General features: G+C 41.9%; 1 protein-coding gene across 1 annotated transcript in view; it reads left to right on the forward strand.

Moving 5' to 3' along the window:
- Positions 1-20,302, forward strand: part of LOC143297962 (protein phosphatase 1 regulatory subunit 12B-like) — an 87,671-nt gene that overhangs the window by 59,895 nt on the left and 7,474 nt on the right. The window contains exons 20-22 of the mRNA XM_076610585.1: positions 12,982-13,104; positions 14,191-14,334; positions 15,295-15,345. Coding sequence (XP_076466700.1) covers positions 12,982-13,104; positions 14,191-14,334; positions 15,295-15,345 — 318 coding nt within the window. The remainder of the gene's footprint in view (positions 1-12,981; positions 13,105-14,190; positions 14,335-15,294; positions 15,346-20,302) is intronic.

Genomic DNA, 20,302 nt, shown 5'->3' on the forward strand with positions numbered 1-20,302 from the left:
TTCTTCTTCTGTGCTTTTTTTGTTTGTTCGTATGTGTGTGTGTTTGGATGTTGGTGATTTTTTGGGGGGAGAGGGGGGGTGTTGTTTGTTGTTTTTGTTTGTTAGTTTTTGTTTTGTTTTGTTCCTGTCTTTGTATCTTTCATTCTTCCTTTCAGCATTCCTCCTTTTCTTCCTTCCTGCCTGATTCTTTCTGTCATGTTTTTTTCTTTCATACATATCTGCATGTGCCTGGAGCCCTTCAGATAGAGAAGTGCTGGTACAAGTGATTGGGTGGTGGTTTATATCTGCTGTGAAAAGTGTGTGCGCAATGTCAGCGACTGCTGCCCTTGTTATGAAGTGATCTTCATCAAACTTGATTGTAGACAGAAGTCAGGAATGCATCAGTTAGTGTGCTCGCAGTCTGTAACATGATTTTGTCCCTGCAGTCACAGTGCTGCGGTCAGTATTTGTGGTCACTTTAACCCCTCAGCTGCCGCTGACAGGTATGCATGTCAGTGAACTGAAGGCTGTCCTCTCACTGATAAACACACAGATAACACACCTGCTCTCTTTCAAGTTCCTGCAAATCCATAATCTGTACTTATAACTGGGTGAAAATCAAGTGTTGTGCCACAGAAATACTGCTGGATCTGCTTCCAAAAGTGTTATAATGTAACCATTTCTGTTCTTGAAATGCAACAGGGTGAGTAGAAAGATGTTTCAATTGGTTATACATTACTGTGACTCAGTGGTGAGGATTCTGGCAGGGGTCTCATTCCTGTCCTGTGCAAAATACAACTTGCCCAGGCAGAGAAGGCCAGAGTTGCTGTGGCTTAGCCTCCCTTCTGTTAATGAATGCAGTATCCTTTTTTACCAGCAGCCATCTTCCATTCCTGCAGCTTACGCACCAAGCGGCTAAGGTGTTGTTTATGTAGGTGGTGGTGTTGTTGTTGTTGTTTTTTTTTGGGGGGGCGTTCTTTAATAATCTATATCATTCTCAACTATAAGCCTCTTTCATTGTGAGAAAAATAGGGATCTGGGTTTCATTGAAGAGAAAACTTACTGATGTAAAGGGTTTTGATCTGTCTTGAATTGATAAAAGTGTTGACACAGAGGGAACTGACACAATGCTGACATAGAGACCGGCATGTTATTCTCCTACTCCACCCTGATCTTTAGTCAGTGTCACTTTGGATACTGAATATTTATGTTACATGGTATTGCATATATCTATTTCTGCCAGGCATCCCCAAGTCTGTCAAACAGTTTTAGAGTAAAACAATAACAGACAGATGCCAAGTTTCCCAAGTCCATCAAACACTTTTATAGGAAAAGAACAACAGGGACAGATGCTGGGTCTCCTGGTTATAGGAAAAGAACAACAGGGACAGATGCTGGGTCTCCTGGTTATAGGAAAAGAACAACAGGGACAGATGCTGGGTCTCCTGGTTATAGGAAAAGAACAACAGGGACAGATGCTGGGTCTCCTGGTGTGTAGCATCATGGTGACCCAGTATCAGTATTCCCAGTGGACTGCAGCTAGTGCTGAGACTGTAACAGAGGAGCCCAGGTTTAGCTGTGAATGGGGACTGGGAAGAAGGGGGGCAGGAGCAATGCCACTGATGTGATGCAGATGATGAAGCAATGAAGAAAGTGCTTTATGAAATTCTGCCAGGCTGATTTAGGACATATCGATTCTACTGTTATGTGTGTGTTTTTAGCCTGATGTCTCATTACATATATATGTGCTGTATATATATATATGTGCTGTATCTATTGATCCAAACTTTGTGAATCTGTCAGTCAGAATGTGTGAACTCACTGACACGTGCATGCACACACACACATGCATGCATTCACACGCATGCACGCACAACTAATCTAGTAAGTTCTGTTACTTTGTGTGTCCTGACCTTACCAGATGCCAGTGAAATCATTCAGTAAAGGCCTTCAGTTTGGGGACTGGTAGTCAGGGACAGTGATGGATGTTACAGTGAAGCCTTGAATAGAGGGACTAACTTTAGGAACAGTGGTGAATGGTATACTAGAATGGAAAAGACTTATAGTGATGGATGGTACCATGGTGAAGCCTTGAATAGAGGGACTAACTATCATTTAGGGACAGTGGTGAATGGTATACTAGAATGGAAAAGACTTCCAGTGATGGATGGTACCATGGTGAAGCCTTGAATAGAGGGACTAACTATCATTTAGGGACAGTGGTGAATGGTATACTACTGTAATGAAGAAGACTACAATAGACTAATAGTCATTTAGGGACAGTGGTGGATGGTATACTAGAATGATGAAGCCTTCAGTAGAGAGACTGACTGACAGGAAGGGACAGTGATTAGATACTTTTGAAACCCACCATAGAGGGACTGATTGTCAGTTAGAGATAGTGATGGATGGTATATTATAATGGTGAAGTCCTGTATATAGGGACTGACTATCATGAAGGGACAATGACGAATGGTATACCATAATGGTGAAACCCTCAATAGAGGGACTTAAGATCAGTTAGGGACAGTGGTGGGTAGTCTTCCATAATAGTGAAGTCCTCTCTAGAGGGACTGACAGACAGTGGCGGATGGTATACAATAAAGTTAAGCCCTCAAAATAGGATTGGCATTCAGTTAGGGACAGTGATTGATGGTATAATGGTGCAGACCTCATTAGAGGGATTGATGATCAGTTAGGGACAATGATGACAGTGCCGGTGATGGATGGGATAATGGTGAAAACTCTTAGAAAGACTAGAGCAGTGGTTACAGGATGGATAGATACTGACTATGGAAGGTTGTGGCCAGTGCAGGTAGCTGATTTCTTCACATTATCTCGCTTTCACCTGTCGTGCCAGTGTTCAACCCAGTTGGCTTTGTGTGTGTGTGTGGAGGGGGAAAGGGCTGGAAAGGGGGAAAGAATGGTTTAACAAGTGTATCAGAGAAGAGGAGGCTTTTGTATGTGGGGACATGACAGTTTCACAAGCTGTTCCGCTTCAACAGGTGTTCAGGATTCACTCCTCTTATTACTGTAACAACAATAGAATTTAGTTGTTTTGGTGGGGGTTTTGTTGTTGGTTGTGTTTTGTGTGTGTGTGTGTGTGTGTTTTAAAGCATTCCATGTTTTATTTCCAACTCTTTTTTTTTTTTTTCTTTTTTTTCTCTCCATTTTTAACTACACAGTTTGCAAAGTACATACATAAGAACTCAAGTGCAGAAGGGATAAAATGGTGAGGACATGAAAAGAGAAATGAAAAGAAAACTGAAAGAAAGAAAATAATAACATGATTTGATAAAACTGTTTCGAGGTAAACTACTGCAGACACATAAATTATTTTGAGAAGTCAACAGATGTAAATGAAAACATCTGTTTTCTCCAAAATATATCATCAATTACATAAACGCAGTTCTTTATTTTTGGTGCTTTAACTGTGTTTTACTTGTGCAATATGTTAAACTTAGAAAATTCAGTAACAATCATTGATGGCTTTTACACACTGGCGTAGAAATAAGCTGACAAGTCTTTGTGTGTTTTTGTTTTTGTTTTCTCTTATTGGTCTTAAGTGGATCGAGTGCATGTTGTTGAGCTAATCATTTAGCAATGGCTACTGAACAAGAGTTTTGATACCCATTAGGAAGGGGGCTTCAGGACTTCTCAGAATGTGACTGGTGCAAACTCGCTCTCTGTGTCTCTCTCTTCTGTTTTCTCTCTCTCTCTCTCTCTCTCTCTCTCTCTCTCTCTCTCTCTCTCTCTCTCTCTCTCTCTCTCTCTCTCTCTGTGTGACTCTTTCCTTGTCTCTGTGTGTGTGTGTGTGTGTGTGTATGTGTCTTTCTCAGTATTTCTCTCTATATTTATATGTGTGTAGTGAACACACACACACACACACACACACACACACACACACACACACACACACACACAAACACTCACAGTCACACACACACACTCTCTCTCTCTCTCTCTCTCTCTCTCTCTCTCTCTCCTCTTCTCTCTCTGTTTCACCAGTGTGGTCCATGAGATAGATGACTGGTAACAACATAATATTGTTCTGTTTGGGGATAAAGCTCTACAACTGAGCAGACAAAGCTGTACAATTGAGGGTGAAACCTGGTCAGGCATGACCTGACAAAAGGTTCTTTTGGGCACAAGAGGATTGGGTGGATCAACCCCATGAGTTGTCACTGCTGTTTTGTGGGCTCTGCCCCCCACCTTCACACACCCACCACCCACACAGTTTTCCCTTTCTCCTCCCCCCCCCCCCCCCCCCCCCAGTCCCTCCACACCCCCTCTCCTGCCCTCATCTCTCTCTCTCTCTCTCTCTCTCTCTCTCTCTCTCTCTCTCTGTTCTCTCATGTATATTACACTTTGTGTCTACTTTGACACTCTCTCGCTTGCTCGCTGTCTTAGGATTAGGTATCTATTATTGAATAATCAGAAAATCGCAAGTTTCAATGTTTGTAGGCTGCATTTGTAACAGTTTAAGTCCTCATATGAGAAATTATGGATCACTTGCCGAGTCTGAGGTACATTTTTTATTTGGGGTGTTTATGTGTTAAGCAGAATTAAGAAAGATAATCCTCCATGTGTGTGTGTGTGTGTTTGTGTGTATTAAAGTCAAAATCATTCTTGTTACTGTGTTGTTGTTGTTTTTTTGTTATTGTTGTATGTTTGTTTTGTCATGCCAGCATTACCTGCAAGTCTATGAATTGTGCATCACATTCAGATTAGCAATAGAAGACAGTTGTAAGTATACTGAGTACCATTATGGTGAAAAAAAGTTGTAAGTATACTGAGTACCATTATGGTGAAAAAAAATGACACACCACCATATACATAATATGTGCCTATTGAGGAGATGTGGCCATCATGTGGTGAAGAAGTTGTATCTGGATTCTGTCTTTTTATTTCCTCATCCATGACATGTTGACCCAGTTTCTGTTCTGTGCTGCTGCCAAAGCTTGTTTATTCCTTCAAGATCATTCCCAAGTGGCTGTGGTTAGTTTCTTTCAAAGAAAAAACAAAACCAAGAAAAGTCTTTCAACCAGTAGAACTAACTCACTCCACAGTCCGTCTCTCTCTCTCTCTCTCTCTCTCTTTAACCAGTCATGCACCCCTTCCCCCCTCCCACTGACACCCCCTCCCCCAGTGATGAAATGGAACAGTCCCCTCAGTAGCAGTGCTATGTGCATGTGCATGTTGTGCTCATTATAGGTCTGAAGGGGAGGGTCGTGTACAGATGGAGGGAGGGAGGATAGGTACAATCTTAACTGGTTGAGGAAAGAGGAAGGGTGAGTCAGAGTGGGCAGGGGAGAGGAAGGGGAGCTGGCTGGCAGTGTGTGTGTGTGTGTGAGACTTGAGTAGCACACAGGCAGGGTCTTATCACACTGGCCACATTCACTCTCTCTCTCTCTCTCTCTCTCTCTCTCACCACCTGGAGAGGGAAGAAGAGGAACAAGCACCATTCCCTCTATCTCTCTGGGAGTTTCTCTTTCTCTCTCCTGTGGAATTCCTTCTGCTTGTGTGTGTGTGGTGATCAGTGCCTCTCTTTGTTTTCCTTGTGTGAGAGTCAGGAACCAACACATTGACTGTACCTGTCCAGGGTTTGGACCTGTAGAAGAGAAGGTTTAAAATCACGTGTCATGGGGATCAGGGGAAGATGTTTCTGTAGAGGTGCATGCTGTGGTGTGTGTGTGTACATCTCTTGTGGTGAAACAGAGAACAGTGTCTTGTTCTAGGGGGTGTTTATTTATTGGTGTGTTAATTTCTTTGTTTATTTCATTTATCTACTGTTTTTCTTTCTTTTTTCTTCTTTTTTTTTTTCTTTTTAATCTCTTTTTGCTTGTTTTATGTGTTCAGAACATTTTTTCAGTGTTTGTTTGAGACTTTGTTGTTTTGTTATTCTGTTTCTGTTGTTTTTATTTATTTATTTTATACTTTCCATGTATTTCTTTTTGTTTTTGTTTACTGTTTCCACAATTGCTTTTTTATTTGTTTTACAATTTATTACTTTACATTAGAATTATTTTCACAAACATAAACAAGGGTTGGGCTGTGCCTTGGAGATTTCAGACAAGAAATGTGAAGTTTACTTCTAGAAGTAAAATTTGAAAATACAGTTTAAAAAAACAAACAAAAAACAGTGGATATATTTTCCTCTGTCCACACCCAACCCCGTCCCCCCTCTTTGCTGTCTCTTTGCAGCACACTCTGACAGTTCCCTGGAATTCTGTGGAACCTTGAAGCATGTTTGAAACCAGTGCAAGATGTTAAGTGTTTGGGGGGTGGGGGAGGGGGGGGGTGGAAGTGGGTGAAGTGTTTGAGGTTTTATGTGTGAAGCTATATTGCTTGGTGAAGCTAGGCAGCAGCACAGTTTCCATTTCTGTATGTTTAACTTTTTTTTCTCTCCCTTTTTAACCTGTTTGCTGATTATCAGGTTTTCTGGCACATGCTGTATTTATCAAGTTAAGTTATCTCGTCATGATTGGCACAGGGGGCAGGCTCAGTGATGACGAAGCTAGCTGACATGTATAGACTGTCAGAAACCAGCTTAATGAAGCTTTACCTTTGACTCCCTTTTTTCGGTACATTTCTTTTTTTAAATCAAATTATCATGAACGCTGGTTCCGACTGTGGTGGAAAGGTTCCTTTCTGAGTGTTTAGTGTTCGCGTTTTATGAGAATCAGATTGAGAGATCATCTCACGGTTGTTTTCTTCAGATTTTCACAAGGATTGCAACTGGAAAAAGGTGTTTGAAAATCTTTTGGATGGTAGAAAAATTGTGTTGACTGACGATGTATCAAAGGATGTACACATTCCTGCTGCTAGTGAAGTGAAAGACTGCACTCGAGGTGGCTGCACGTGTACCCCCTTTCTGTGGTCAACATGTCTTATGGATCAAATCGCTATGGACTGGGCAGTCTGTCTGGATACACCAGCGGACTCTCAGGCTCTGGCAGTGGACTGTACAGCAGCCCTTCCTACTCCACGTACACCCCTTCTTCTTCCCCCTCCCCATACACTCCGTCCTCATCTTCCTACTCCTCCCATGGATCCTCCTACGGCATGGGGAGTTCGATGTATGGGACAGGCTCAGGGTCATCGTATGGGTCCAGTGGTTTGTACGGATCCAGTGGGACGTATGGGGGAACAAGCTATGGGTCCAGTGGACTGGGTTCTGGTGGAGGGACAAGTTCTGGCCTGGGGTCCAGTGGTTATAGCTCTGGGGGAGGCTCAGGGTTCGGGTCTCGCTCCAGTTCTACCAGTTCCTTACCTACCTCACTGTACTATGCCGGACTGTCCTCGCTAGGGGTGGGTTGACTTTCTTGTCTGTGCCTTTGTCCATGCATGCTCTGTGTGCGCCACAGTCTGTGTGTGTGTGTGTTCTTTGTGAGAAGGTGCATTTGTGTGTGGGTGTGCACCCTTGACTTTTTGTGTGTCTGTCTATGCATATCATTTAAGGTGTTGTTGGGGTTTTTTGGTTTTTTTTTGTTTGTTTTGTTTTGTTTTCCCATATGCATGGATGTTAACCACGTAACCAATAAGACAGTTTATGCTTCAACACAAAGTTGAATTTAATATAATGAAAAACACATCTAGAAATGTAACAGTCTTCGAAAAACACTTGCAATGATTTTATATAAGTACACACATATGACATGAAAAATGACACCTTTTTTTTTTTCTTTAATTGAAGGGGAGACAGAACCCCTTGGGAAATCCTGTGACATAGATGTGTTTGTGAGACATGGACAGAGACTGGGAGAGAGAGCCAGATTTGCCCCAGTTCTTTACAAGGCACTGATTTGCCTGCCATGTTTATTTGCAGCAGCAGCTGTTGAAAAAGGAGATAAAGTAGGGGTAATGTGGACAGGTGTCTTTCCCACTAGTGTGGATGCAGGCAGTGGGGTCTGAGTTCTGACTGGCACCGATGTGCATATTTATGTACAGAATGGTGGTGCCTGGGTTTCCCTGGGGAGGATGTTATGGTTGTGGAAACAATTGTTGCCTTCTCGTTGGTTTGTGGAGTGGGTTATTCACAGTTTATGTGTATGTGTTTGTGTGTGTACGTGAGAGAGGTAGAGAGTGTGGTGTGTGTGTGTTGTATGTGTGCACACACACACACACACTCGCACAAACACAAACACACACACACACACACACACACACACACACACACACACACACACACACACAAGGGTAAAAGATGAGTGTATGGTTTTGTGTGTAAGAGCGAGATTAGGATGGGGGAGAGGGCGTTGAAGAGGGAGAAGGAAGGGGGCAGAAGTGAAGGCCTGAGCTAAGTAAGGAGAAAGTTATTGAGAGTTTGAGTAACAGCCTGTAAGCACTCTCTCTCCATCTCCCTCCCTCTCCCTCTCCCTCTCCCTGTGTGTGTGTGTGTGTGTCTCTGTCTCTGCTGTCATGTCAACAGCAGGTTTTCAAAAAATTAGTGAACATGTGTTGGTAATATTATCTCCCCCAAACAACTACACACACTCTCCCACTTTCTTCACCCTCACTTCTGCCCCGATCCCCAACTTCTCCCTATTTGTATGTGTGTATTACCTGTCATGTGAGACCTAGGGTGTGCATGTGTTAGCTAATAGAAATGTGTGGAGGGAGGGGGGTCAGGTAACCCACTCCTGGTCCCACCCTCCCTTATCCAGCCACCAGGTTATAATTGGTATGGCTCTTTTTTCCCCTTTTATTTTCCTTCTCACACACTGTATCATTGAGGTGTGTGTGCTTGCGTGTGTGTGTGTTTAAAGCAGGTCAGTGCACTTTATACACAGGTTTTGTGTAACTTCCACTGCAGCAGTTTCACCTACTACCCACCCCCCACACACCCCCTGCCTTGCTTTACAACACCGTGGGAACTGTGGAGCCACACCAGCTGTGTGACCCCTGAGCAGAAGAGAAGAGATGCCACAGATCTCTCAACTCATACCCCTTCCTTACTCTCCACCCACCCCACACCCCCTCAATCATCACCACCACCACAACCCCACCCATCCTGTTTCTAGAACCTCAGGTGTATTCCCATTTACATCTCTTGTCTTCCTACTAGGAATTGGGATAAAAATAGCCTCCCCCCAACCCCAAACCCCCTAAACCACTCTCTCCTTCCTCTCTCCCTCTTCTTCCCCCCACTGTCTGCCTGTCTTCTTCCTGGAGCTGCTGGCATCTTGGTGAGTTGTGACTGGAGGTGTTATGTCAGTGCAGAGCTGTGCAGGCCATAGGCACATGACTGGGACAAGTGGTGGGCTTGGGGGTCTCAGGGGGTGGGTGGGTGGGTGGGGGTGGCTGTGGTGTTTGTTTGCTTGTGTGTTGGTTTTGGAGCTTGGGAATCATTGCTTGTATTTTTGATTGGAGTGTGGCCCTCGTGTAATTTTTTTTTTTTTTTTTTTTTTTTTTTTTTTTTTTAATGGCGATAAAGTCTGGGGATTGAAGGGCTGGGCAGTGTTTTGTTTACTTTTGAAGTTTGGTACACACCACAGCATAACTCACACATATACTTACTTTCACATTCACATGTATGCATCCATGCACACTCACACATGCATGAGTTCACACACAGACCACACACAACACACACACACACACTGACACACAAGGCAGAAGGAATGGCAGTATTGCCAACCACTGAGATTTTATTTGGAACAACTCTGATACCACTATTGTTTTTGCCTGGATGACTTGTGATATCAGTATAATTTTGTCCCAGCTTGTATTTTCAGCACTTGCCAAAAAACATTGCCCTCCTTTAAGCATCTCTTTTCATGTATTGTCATTTGATATTAATTGAAGTGGAAACACTGTAACCAAAATTGTTCACTTACCTTCTTTTCATTGATGATTTAAAATATGTACGAAGAAGGCCATTATAAATGTGATGGATATTATTTTAATGAAACCATTTCTCAGTACCACTGATTTGTCCATTCACGCGCGCACACAAGGTCAAACGGAATTAAAACCAGCCATCACACATCAATACTCCTCACAAAGAATAGACTGCTCTCAAGCGCCTATGGCTGTGTACCTGTTCTTCTTCCTGCTATGCAGGCAGGAGAGGGTAGTAAAGCCGTTAAGGTGGGAGACCGGGAGGGGTTGGGGGGGGAGAGGAGAAGAATGAGAGGCAGGCAGGCAGGTATTTTAGACAGAGTGAGTCATCCTAGAGGGTGCTGCTGGGATAACCTTTGAGTCTTCCACAGTCTGAGAAAGAGGGGGGTTTTTTTTTGTTGTTTTTTTTAAGTATTGTGAATGAATGATATATAAATAAACTCTTCTCCAGATTGAACACCAGATCTGGTTGGCTCTCGCTCTGTGTGTGTGTGTGTGTGTCACTGGCCCCCCATCCCTCTTCTCTGTCTCTTCCTCTGTGTGTTTATGACTTTCTCTGTTCATTACTCCTCCTCCCTCCTCCATGTTTCCCCTTCAATTCCTCTGTTTGCTCCCTTGCATTCTCCTCCCCTTTTGGTTTCTTTTCTTCTTCCATGTTTAGTGTTCATTTTTTGTTTTGTTGTTGTAGACTTTTGCTTTGTTTTGTTCCCTTTTTTCTTTTGTTTTCTTTTTTTTAGTATTGTTCTCTTTCTTCTTTGAATTTATCATTCTCTTCGAATCCTCATATATGATACAGTAAATTGTTGTAACACACCTCAAGAAGGGTGATTATGGAGTAATTTGTGGATAACACTGACAGGCACCAAGGATGCGCTTAATATGCATTCCCAAACACTTGAGTTTTGCTGCTGGTAGAAAATGAAAAGAAAGAATTATCAGGCATGTGAAGTTGCATTCACAGAAATGAATCTTGGGAGTTAAAGGCTTAATTTCAGCAGGTTGAACAACTAATTTTGGAAACTTTCTGAATGACCTCTGTTTGGGAACAAGATGAGCTGTAAAGAAGGGTTCTTGTATCTGTAATTCTTCATCTTTCAGCAACAATCAAAACACAAAACCAAAAAACTCCCTTTTTTTTTTCTTTTTTTTTCCCCCGTGCATTCTTGCTTTCTTTTCTTCTTCCAGTCATGCCCAGTTTGCTGTTTTCTATGTATATGTGTGTGTGTGAATTCTGTCACCCTGAATCCGGTCTGTGCTAAGCATGTCTCACTCATGCATCAGTCGGTCTGGAGGTTTTATTTAGTTACCTCTTGACCATTGAAACTGCTTGAAGCCATTATATCGATAATGGTCACATTTTTACAACCCTTCTTCTCTTTTCCATGCTCCCGTCCTTTCCCTTTCTCCCACCTCCCTCCCTCCATCTCTGTCTCCCTCTCTCTCTCTATTTTCTTTCGCCTTGTGTCTTATTGTGACAAAACTGATGACTGAAAACAACACTGAGCGGGCAAGGTGTGTTCAGTACTGGAGACCAGAGCCATCAAGAAATGGCCTCTTCTGTACATGTCCGCATTTCAGGCCTCAGACCATATAGGAAGGAAGGATATTAGTCTGTAGTGCTCCCTTTCTCTCTCTCTCAGCAGGAAAGACGTAGTCTGTAGTGTGCTCTTTCTCTCTCTCTCTCTCTCTCTCTCTCTCTCTCTCTCTCTCTCTCTCTGTCGTCCGTCTCTCTCTCTCTCTCTCTCTCTCTCTCTCTCTCTCTCTCTCTCTCTCTCTGTCGTAGCAGATAGTAGCATTTTGACCTAGTTTGAAGTCTGGATTTAAAATGTAAGATGGGCATAATGTAGGATTTCAGGAGAGAAAAGCTTGATCTTTTCTGTATTAACTGTACATGCATATATTGCACACACTGCACACAAACACACACACACACACACACACACACACACACACACAGAAAGAGAGAGAGAGATGTGTGTGTAACGAATGTTAGGGTTTTGCATAGGTAAGGCCTTTTTTTTTCTTTCTTTTTTTTAGCACATATTTTGACTCCATGAATTAGAGATGAATGGGCATTTGCATACTCCATGGCCCCTCTCCCTGATCTGCCATCTTTGCCCATGACTGGAGGTTTGTGTGTGTGTGTGTGTGTATGGTGGTGGCAGGTATCAGGGTATCTGATGGAGCTGAGTCAGGGGGGAGGGGGTAGGGGAGGCTGGTTGCATGGACACAGAGGCCTGATTGTGTGGAGAGAGAAGAGTGGCTCACAAAGATGGTCAGGGTTATCTGATTCCTCACTTTGCCCCCACTCCAGGGACACACCCTGTACTGTACTGGCATTTTTGCCTTCCCTCTACCTTTGTGGATAGTGCTTTATGTGTGTGTGTGTGTGTGTGCGCGCGCGCGCGCGAGTGTGGAGTGGATACAGTGTATAGAAGATAGTACTGATGCATTCTTCTGCGTGCCAGCTGAAATAGTAGCACATGCACTTACACACAAACATACACACACTCACTCGCACAAACACACACACACACGTGCACACACATGACACATACACTAAGAGATCCTGTTAGACCTCCGTGTGTTCGTTGGTGTGTTGTTGTTTTTTTGCATACATGCCTGTGCATTAACTGTCTCAGTCAGTAACTTAGACTGAGCAAGCCCTTTGTTGCATGATACTGTTGTTAACTTTTTATTTAAGCACAGTTCTGTTAGTTTTCATATGGTTTTAGTGTATGTCTGTGTGTGCGTGTTTGAAAGGGGTTTGACTGAACAATCTGTGATAGCTCTGTGTATATGCGTCAGTATGTGTACGTGTGTTTGTGTGTGTGTACATGTTGTGCAGTTGCATTCAATCAAAACAATTGTAGAGACAGAGTGCAAAACAGTTGTAGAGACGATATAAATTTCGTCCTTAGATTTTATGCACCTTTTTTTCATCTGACCTGAGAACTATTCTGCATCTTTCCTTGCGACTTGCTTTTAATTTTTTAAGGAAATGATTTAGGGGTATTGTTTTCTGTCTTCCTTAGACTTTGAGATAAAGGACTGAACTTTGACCTACCAGTCGAGACCAACAATGAGTCTGACGTAACTTGCATTCTAATTATTCCACAGACATTAGTTTCATGGATTCCTTCACTTGCGTTGTTGCAGAATTCCTCGCGGTTAGGCCGCTACTCCTCGTCAGACGTACCCTCTGATTCCAGCAGCCGGAACCGTCCAGTGTCCTACTCTGAGTACTCCAGGTCCACAGGCAGTTTGGAAGACTACAAAAAGGTTTGCTTTCATTAAAGTTTAAAGCTTCCGTAGCCATGAATTCATATCCACTGTGTCTAGGGCTCTCTTTCCGCTGTTTCAGCCTCCCCCGAAGTCAGGTACCCATTCACACCTGTGTGGAGTCCGGATAATCGGAGTGAAACACCTTCCCAAGGGCACAACACCATGCTGAAATGGGGTCTCCATCCCTGATCATTAGTGAACTCTGGATCAGAAGTCCAGTGCCTTACTGATTCTGCCATGTCGTCTCCTGCTCACATATGTAACATAAAAAAGATGATTAAAAAAAACATGATAGACCCGTGTCAGTGTCTTAACATATATTGAGCATCTTCACCAGTGTTTTCATCAGAACGGACAAGAGGGATCAGTCTTTACAGCTGTTCCTGTTTCACTGCATTTCAATGCTTACATATGTGGAGATGGAGCGTAGAGATTGAAAACAGGGTATGCTATGGATGCAAGTGCTCCTGTCCTCATAAAGCATTTACTTGTGTTGAGACATAGTCATGATCTTGATCATTCACACACACACTCACATACTTCACATACATGTCTCTCTCTCTCTCTCTCTCTCTCTCTCTGTCTCTCTCCCAGCTTTGAGATGTCTTAAATTTAGTTTTGAGATGTCTTAAATTTAGAACAATGAACTAACAGGATTATCGCAGTTAATTTGCTGACTGTGGAAGTCATTTACTTTTTGGATCTTGATGTAATGTGCATTAGCATGCACAGTTCTATAAAAATTGAGCGAGTGTGTGCATGTGTATATGTGGTTGTGTGTGCGGGTGCGTGCGAGTAAGCGTGCACAAGCATGTTTGTTTGAGGAAGTGTTCATGAAAGACTTTCAACATTGTAATGGGTGAGAAGGCCTTCCACAACAAAACATTTTTGAGTTATCTCCACACACAGTCGGCATGCCTCACAGTGCAGGTCAGTGTCAGAAGGATGTCCGTGATGACCACAGTCACAGCACTGACATGAACCTTGTGTTACAGGCTCACATTATATCTCTCTTTCTCTCTCTCTCTCTCCCCCCTCTCCCTCTGTGTTCCTCATTGCTGTGATGGGGTGGTGGTGGTGCAGAAATACGAGGAGGAGAGAGAGGAGAATGGACGTCTGCGGAAGGAGCTGGACCACTGCAAGAAAGAACTGCTGGAGGCCAAGTCGGAGCTGGACAAGGTCATGAAGCGCAACGAGTCGCGCAACATTGACTCCAACGACAAACGGGTCAGTCAGTCAGTACAGTCTATGTCACAATTTTCTGCCAGTCATCGGGATTATCTGTCAGCAGTGGGAGAAATGGCGGTCATGTGATTTTATTGTTAAATGATTGGGCACATTGTCGGAGCATTTCTGTTTTGCAGTCACTAACTGTTTGAGAGGGGTGAGGGGGAGGAAGGGTTCAGGGCTTGGAACTAACCCTTAGATCAGCGCAGCAAAATAAAAGTCATTAATTGAGGCAATTCAAGGATCTGAACTCACCCATGCACTTGCGCACACACACACACACATGCGCACACACACACATATCCCCTCTTAAGATTAGCAAGTTTCAGAAAATTGAAAAATATAAAAGGGTTGTAAGAAACAGTGACAGTAGCGGTGTCTATCTGGTGTAGATACTTGTAGACCATTTGTTGACTTGTTGACTGGTGTGGTTTCCAAATTCTTTGCCCTGTGGATATTGGGTTTAGTGGGATGTGTTACAGTAGACCTAGCAGTGTCAGTGGTGTGGGCTGACAGAGCTGTGGCCAGGTGACACATGTCAGTGGTGTTGGTGTCAGACCTGACCCACGTATCACTTTCACCTGGCACACCTGGCCTTGCTTGGTGGTGGGTTTTTTCTTCGGTTAAAAAAAACAATAAAACATGTTCAGCAGATGTACTTAAATTCACATGCCTTAAATAATGGATGAAGTGGATTCAGAAAAAAAAGGGTTTTGGGGGGTTAATTGAAATGATAGGAAGAAATAACAAAAGGGCAATCAGTCCTAAGGACCCATCATATTGCCAGAATTAGATTAACAAAGTTACCGAAATAACAATGGCAGTTACTGTTTGATTTACTTAGCAGGCCACACATAGCTAGATCCACAGAGAAAGAAATCATCGCACCCAGTGAACTTCTGTGTGTGTGTGAAATGTCCAGTGTAGTTCAGTTCCTGATTTTCATTTTTGTTGTTGCAGGAAAAGAGGGCTTTGGAACGAAAAGTGTCGGAATACGAGGAGGAATTGAAAGTAAGTGGTGGATGAAAAACGTTTGTTTTGCTTCATCATTGATCTGCTTATCTGTTACTTTGTGGTAATTGGTGGTTGTTGTTTTTTGGTAACAAGAGAATGTTTAGGTGTGTGTATTGTTAGCATACATCTCGCTGTCCCTGTTGAATAGGGTTGGTTGGTTAAGTGACTTTTTTTTGTTGTTTTGGGGGAGGATATTTGTTGTTGTTTTTGTTTGGGGTTTTTTGTTTGTTTGTTTTTTTGTTGTTGTTGTTGGTTTTTTTGTTGTTGTTGTTGTTGGTTTTTGTTGTTGTTTTTTCCGTTATTCGTTTAGAAAATATACCAGCATTCTTTATTCTTTATTTGAAGTGTTGCTATTACTATTATATATCAACTTTTGTCAACTTCTTTTGCCTGCATATTGTTTTTTGCATATTGAGGTAAATGAATAATCTTGTTTGCAAGAAGTCCACAAATGCATTTGTTCTGATGCAAAATAGAAAAAGTTATTATGACAAAGAAATGATTTTCCTTTTCAATGAAAGTGTAAATACTGGAATTCCTGTGAAGTTTTTTGTTTGTTTTGTTTTGATTCTCATGCACTTTGTAGTGTCATTGATGTACTCCGTTGCTCTTGTTTGATGTACAAGTGATCTTATGGCGTAGTGTAAAGATTCCATGTTTCATTAACAGTTTTGTGTTCTGAAGGCAGATTAATTATCTTCTTCTTTTTTTTAATAATGCTGGGGGAAAATGACTGAACCCCCCTTTATTTTTTTTTTGCAGTTTCTCAGTCCTTAAGATTCCTTGTTTCATTAACAGTTTCGTGTTCTGAAGGCAGAATAATTATCCTTTATATATATATATATATATATATATAATGCTGGGGGAAAATCACTGAACCCCCTTTATTTTTTCGCAGTTTCTTAGTCCTTTTATTTAATTTCTCTTCATCCCTTCCCTCCAGTTAAATGGACCTGAAATGTATTTGCACCATCACATCATTAGGAGACGTGTAGCTAACCAAGAATGGGAACATGAGTCGTTTGTTGGTGTATACTTACACACGCATACACTTTCTTGCACATGTAAGCATGTTTTAGTCATGGCAAGGGGTGTTAGAAGTCAAAAGTGTCCAAAGCTGTCTTGTCATTTGATTCAAATGAAGTTGCATTCCTTGCCATGTTCAACAGTTTATGTCGCAGGCTAACGACTGGATACACATATGCACACTCACACATGTTCACGCACACATGCCCACACACACACACACTCCAGCACACACACACAAATGACAAGTACACTTACATATCACTGACAAGCATGCACACCTTTTAATGAATTTCTTTTCTATTCCCTTCTCCTCCTGACTCCTCCCCCAGTCATTCTTTTTTTCTTTCTTTTTTCACATAATACTTTTAGGAAAGTTATTTTGTGAAACAGTTTGCAATTGATCTATTTGCTGAACTTACCTGCTTTTTTTTTTTTCTTATCTTTTTTTTTCACATAACCAGAACATGACATTGCATTGTCCTTTTTCCAGCAAATGGAGAATGTAAAAGCGGAAAACAAAAAACTAAAAGAAGAGAATAGGGCTCTGACTCGGGTGGTGGCCAAACTGTCCAGATAGGTAACACTCAGCAGCACCGTGCTTCCTTCCTTCCTCTTCATTTTGCCTTCTGGTTTTTTTGTTTTTTTTTCTTTGTTTTTGTTTTTTTTCTCCTCCTGCCAAGGGCCCTTGGAGCATGCGCCATGCCCTCTGACCATCCATCTGATTAATCCTCATGTCATAACTGTTGGCGGTGGACAGCGACCCCACCCCCTCCCCCTTTTGCCTTGCTTTCTGTATGTTCTTAGCGACTTGGCCTGTGGAGTTGGCTAGAGACTGAAACTGACTGTAAGCCGCCCGCCTGTGTTGGGGGTTTGTTTGTTTTTGTTTGGTTTCTTTTGTGTTTCTTCTCAGAAAAAACAGACAGACATATTAAAAAAAAATTGTTGAAGACAATTGTTTCTTTCTGTTGAACAAGACGCAGTGTATATGATTTTTAAAAAAAAGAATTATTAGCAAAGAATCATTAGCTGGTAAGAAAAAGGGGAAAATTGACAAATGCTCACGTCTAATGTACTGAACTAGACACATTGTGAAGTTCACGCTCAACCGTACGTACACACATGCACCTGTATATGTGCACAACACACACACAAACCATTGGTTATGCCCTGGTTGATTTTTGTGTAGAACTGGTTCATTCCTGTGTCTGTGTTTATGGTCTTTGTAGGGAGATGTTTGTAGCAATTAGTAGTAGTCTGTTATTTATCATGTATCATTAATACCAACACCTGTCTGTCAGTCAGGTAGTGAATTTGTCAGTTGTATTTATCCCCATCCCTTTATCAGTTTTGTTTCTTACCCCCATTTTTCTTAAAGGCATTTATTTCTTCCAGTCAGATAAGAGTCATTTCTACTTACCTTGCACTTAAACACAGCTCTTGGTGAAGTTACAGATGTTTCCTGGCCTCTTTAGACTAAAATCTGTGTGTGTTGTAGGATATTAATGTTGTGGTAAATGGCCTAACAAGATTAGGACTCTGGAACTTCACGGTTTTTCTCATACATGACTACTTACCTCATCTGAAACCTACCATACATTTGCTGTGTGTCACTTTCCACTTTCTAGTTCTTACTTTGTAGAGTCTTTTTCGTGGTCATCCAATTGTCAACAAAAGAAAGAAAGAGAAAAAGACTGCTCAAACAAACAAGTTTACACTGTCTGCCCATCCTGAGGTAAAAAATAATATTTGCCGAGAGAGAGTAAAGGTGGCAGGCTCCATTTTTCAACTGTCAGGGAGCTGTTGAATTTAACTTTGTTGTTTCTCTGGGTGGTTTTTGCCATCACAGATGTGATCTCTGATTCAGTGTGCAATCCTGTGCTGTAAGTTGTTCAGAATGAGCAATGCATGTTGAAGAGAACCTAAAACCAACCGGTTGTGTGGAAGAGGGAGATACTTATGTCTTGAACTAGTGATTAAACAAGTTATCTCCCATCTTTTCAGGATCAGAGTCAGGTGGATCCTTGTACAAGTTGTCATATCTTTTGGGGGTCATGGACACTTGGATCACCGGAATGTAAATGGCAATTGTGGATTTCAGAGCTGAATGAATATGGGGTGTGTACATACTGAAATGTTGAAAGGAAAAGCTGCATGAAAGTTCATTCAGTTCTCTCTGAGCCATCTGGTGCTTGTCAAGGGGGCACCACATATTTCTGTCGGCTGCACTGAGTTTGAGGGGGTGTCTACAGTGTCAGACCTTGGCTCTCTTTTTCTCATCCCGCTCTCTCTCTCTCTCTCTCTCTCTCTCTCTCTGTCCTCTCTCTCTGTCTCTCTCTCTGTCCTCTCTCTGTCTCTCTCTCAGTCCTCTCTCTCTCTCTCTCTCTCTCTCCACTGTTCTACATTGACAGGTGTCTTGAGGTCTGCCATGGTTTCTGTTCTCTCCTCACTGGAGATATGTGCTGAGCCTTGAGACCCTTTGTAGGCATTTGGTCTGGAAAACCCCAAGCTCTCATTTCAGTAGTGGCTGATGTTTTTCAGCATTCTGGTCCACATTTAAAGGTGTTCAGGACATTGCTGTTGGAGATGTTGATGTTTGTGTGTCCCATTGAGGAGGCTGATCTCCAAATGGGCTTCAGAGTTGTATAAACAATGTGTGTAAAAGATTGTGGGTGAAATTTGATTTCAGTTTCAACATTTGTGTTTTTCGGTCAGTGTTGTTAAAAGATTGTTGACATGTGGGGGTGGTTAATAAGCGCTTAGAGTTTGGTCTCTGACTGAGGATAGGCGCTGTATAAGTATCCATATCAGTCAATCAAATAAGCATTCTAAATGATAGCAAGGTTTGATGTTACTGGTGATGAATCATTTTGTCATGGACAAACTTGACCAAGAGGAGGAGGGGGGGTGGGGGGGGGGACAAAAAAAACCCACCTCTCTTAAGTGTTTCGCAGTTGATCTCAGCAGCTTTCATCTCTGTTCTGAAGTCAGTAAGAATTACTGTTACTGGTTTTCTTCTTGAATGTGGTAGAATAAAGAAACATATTCCTTTGTTTGTTTTTCTCAAAATTAAGATAGGTAATTGTCTCAGTTTTTTGTGTTTTTTTTATCAACTGGTGCTTGTGTGAGTTAGGTTGGGTTTGTTTTTTGTTTTTTTTCAGTCTTTGCTGAAAATTGTCTTTTTTATGTGTTGGTTTCATGTAGTAAGTAGGCACTTCTTGAAATACAAATACTTGTAGTTAGTGTTTCTTCCATCGTTTTCCATAGCTTTCCAGTTAAGTATAATAGTGGCAGCAGTCATTTTTTCAGCTCTTTTTATCTTCCACATTCTCTCACTCCCTCTCTCTCCCTCTCTCTCTGTCTCTTTTTCTCTCTCTCTCTCTCTCTCTCTCTCTCTCTCTCTCTCTGGAATGCACGCTGCTTTATTTTTCTTCTTTTTTTTCAAAAGGCATCAGGTTATGGATGTTAAAACAGCAGTTTAAAAATAAATACAAACAAAAAAAAGCATTATGTATAAAAGCCCATTTAATGACAGAAAGGAATGTGGGAGTTTCTTCCCGTGAATGCCAAAGAGGTGTTTTAAAAAAAAAAAAGGCGATTTGTGCTGCAGGTAATGAGGGGTAAACTCAGTACACATGATCGTAAAGATGAGCATGTTTGGTTTGTAGTTTGAAAAGAAAATTTTTTTAAAGAAAGGTGAAGAAAAGCAAAATTGGATGTTAATGCAAGATGATGAGTGTAGTATTTCTTCCTTCTTAACTTGTATTGTTTACAATTGTGCGTGCCCAAAGGCTTCAGGGTCTGTTTGTTATTTACACTGTCACACCTCATTTGAGCAAGAAAAGCCAAACCTGTGAATGTGTACTTGTTAGTGAAGTCTCTTTTCATCATTGGACATATACTCTGGAAAGATGTAGACTCTTGCCCA

The sequence above is a fragment of the Babylonia areolata genome, chromosome 23 (assembly GCF_041734735.1).
Source record: "Babylonia areolata isolate BAREFJ2019XMU chromosome 23, ASM4173473v1, whole genome shotgun sequence".
Lineage (NCBI taxonomy): Eukaryota > Metazoa > Mollusca > Gastropoda > Neogastropoda > Buccinidae > Babylonia > Babylonia areolata.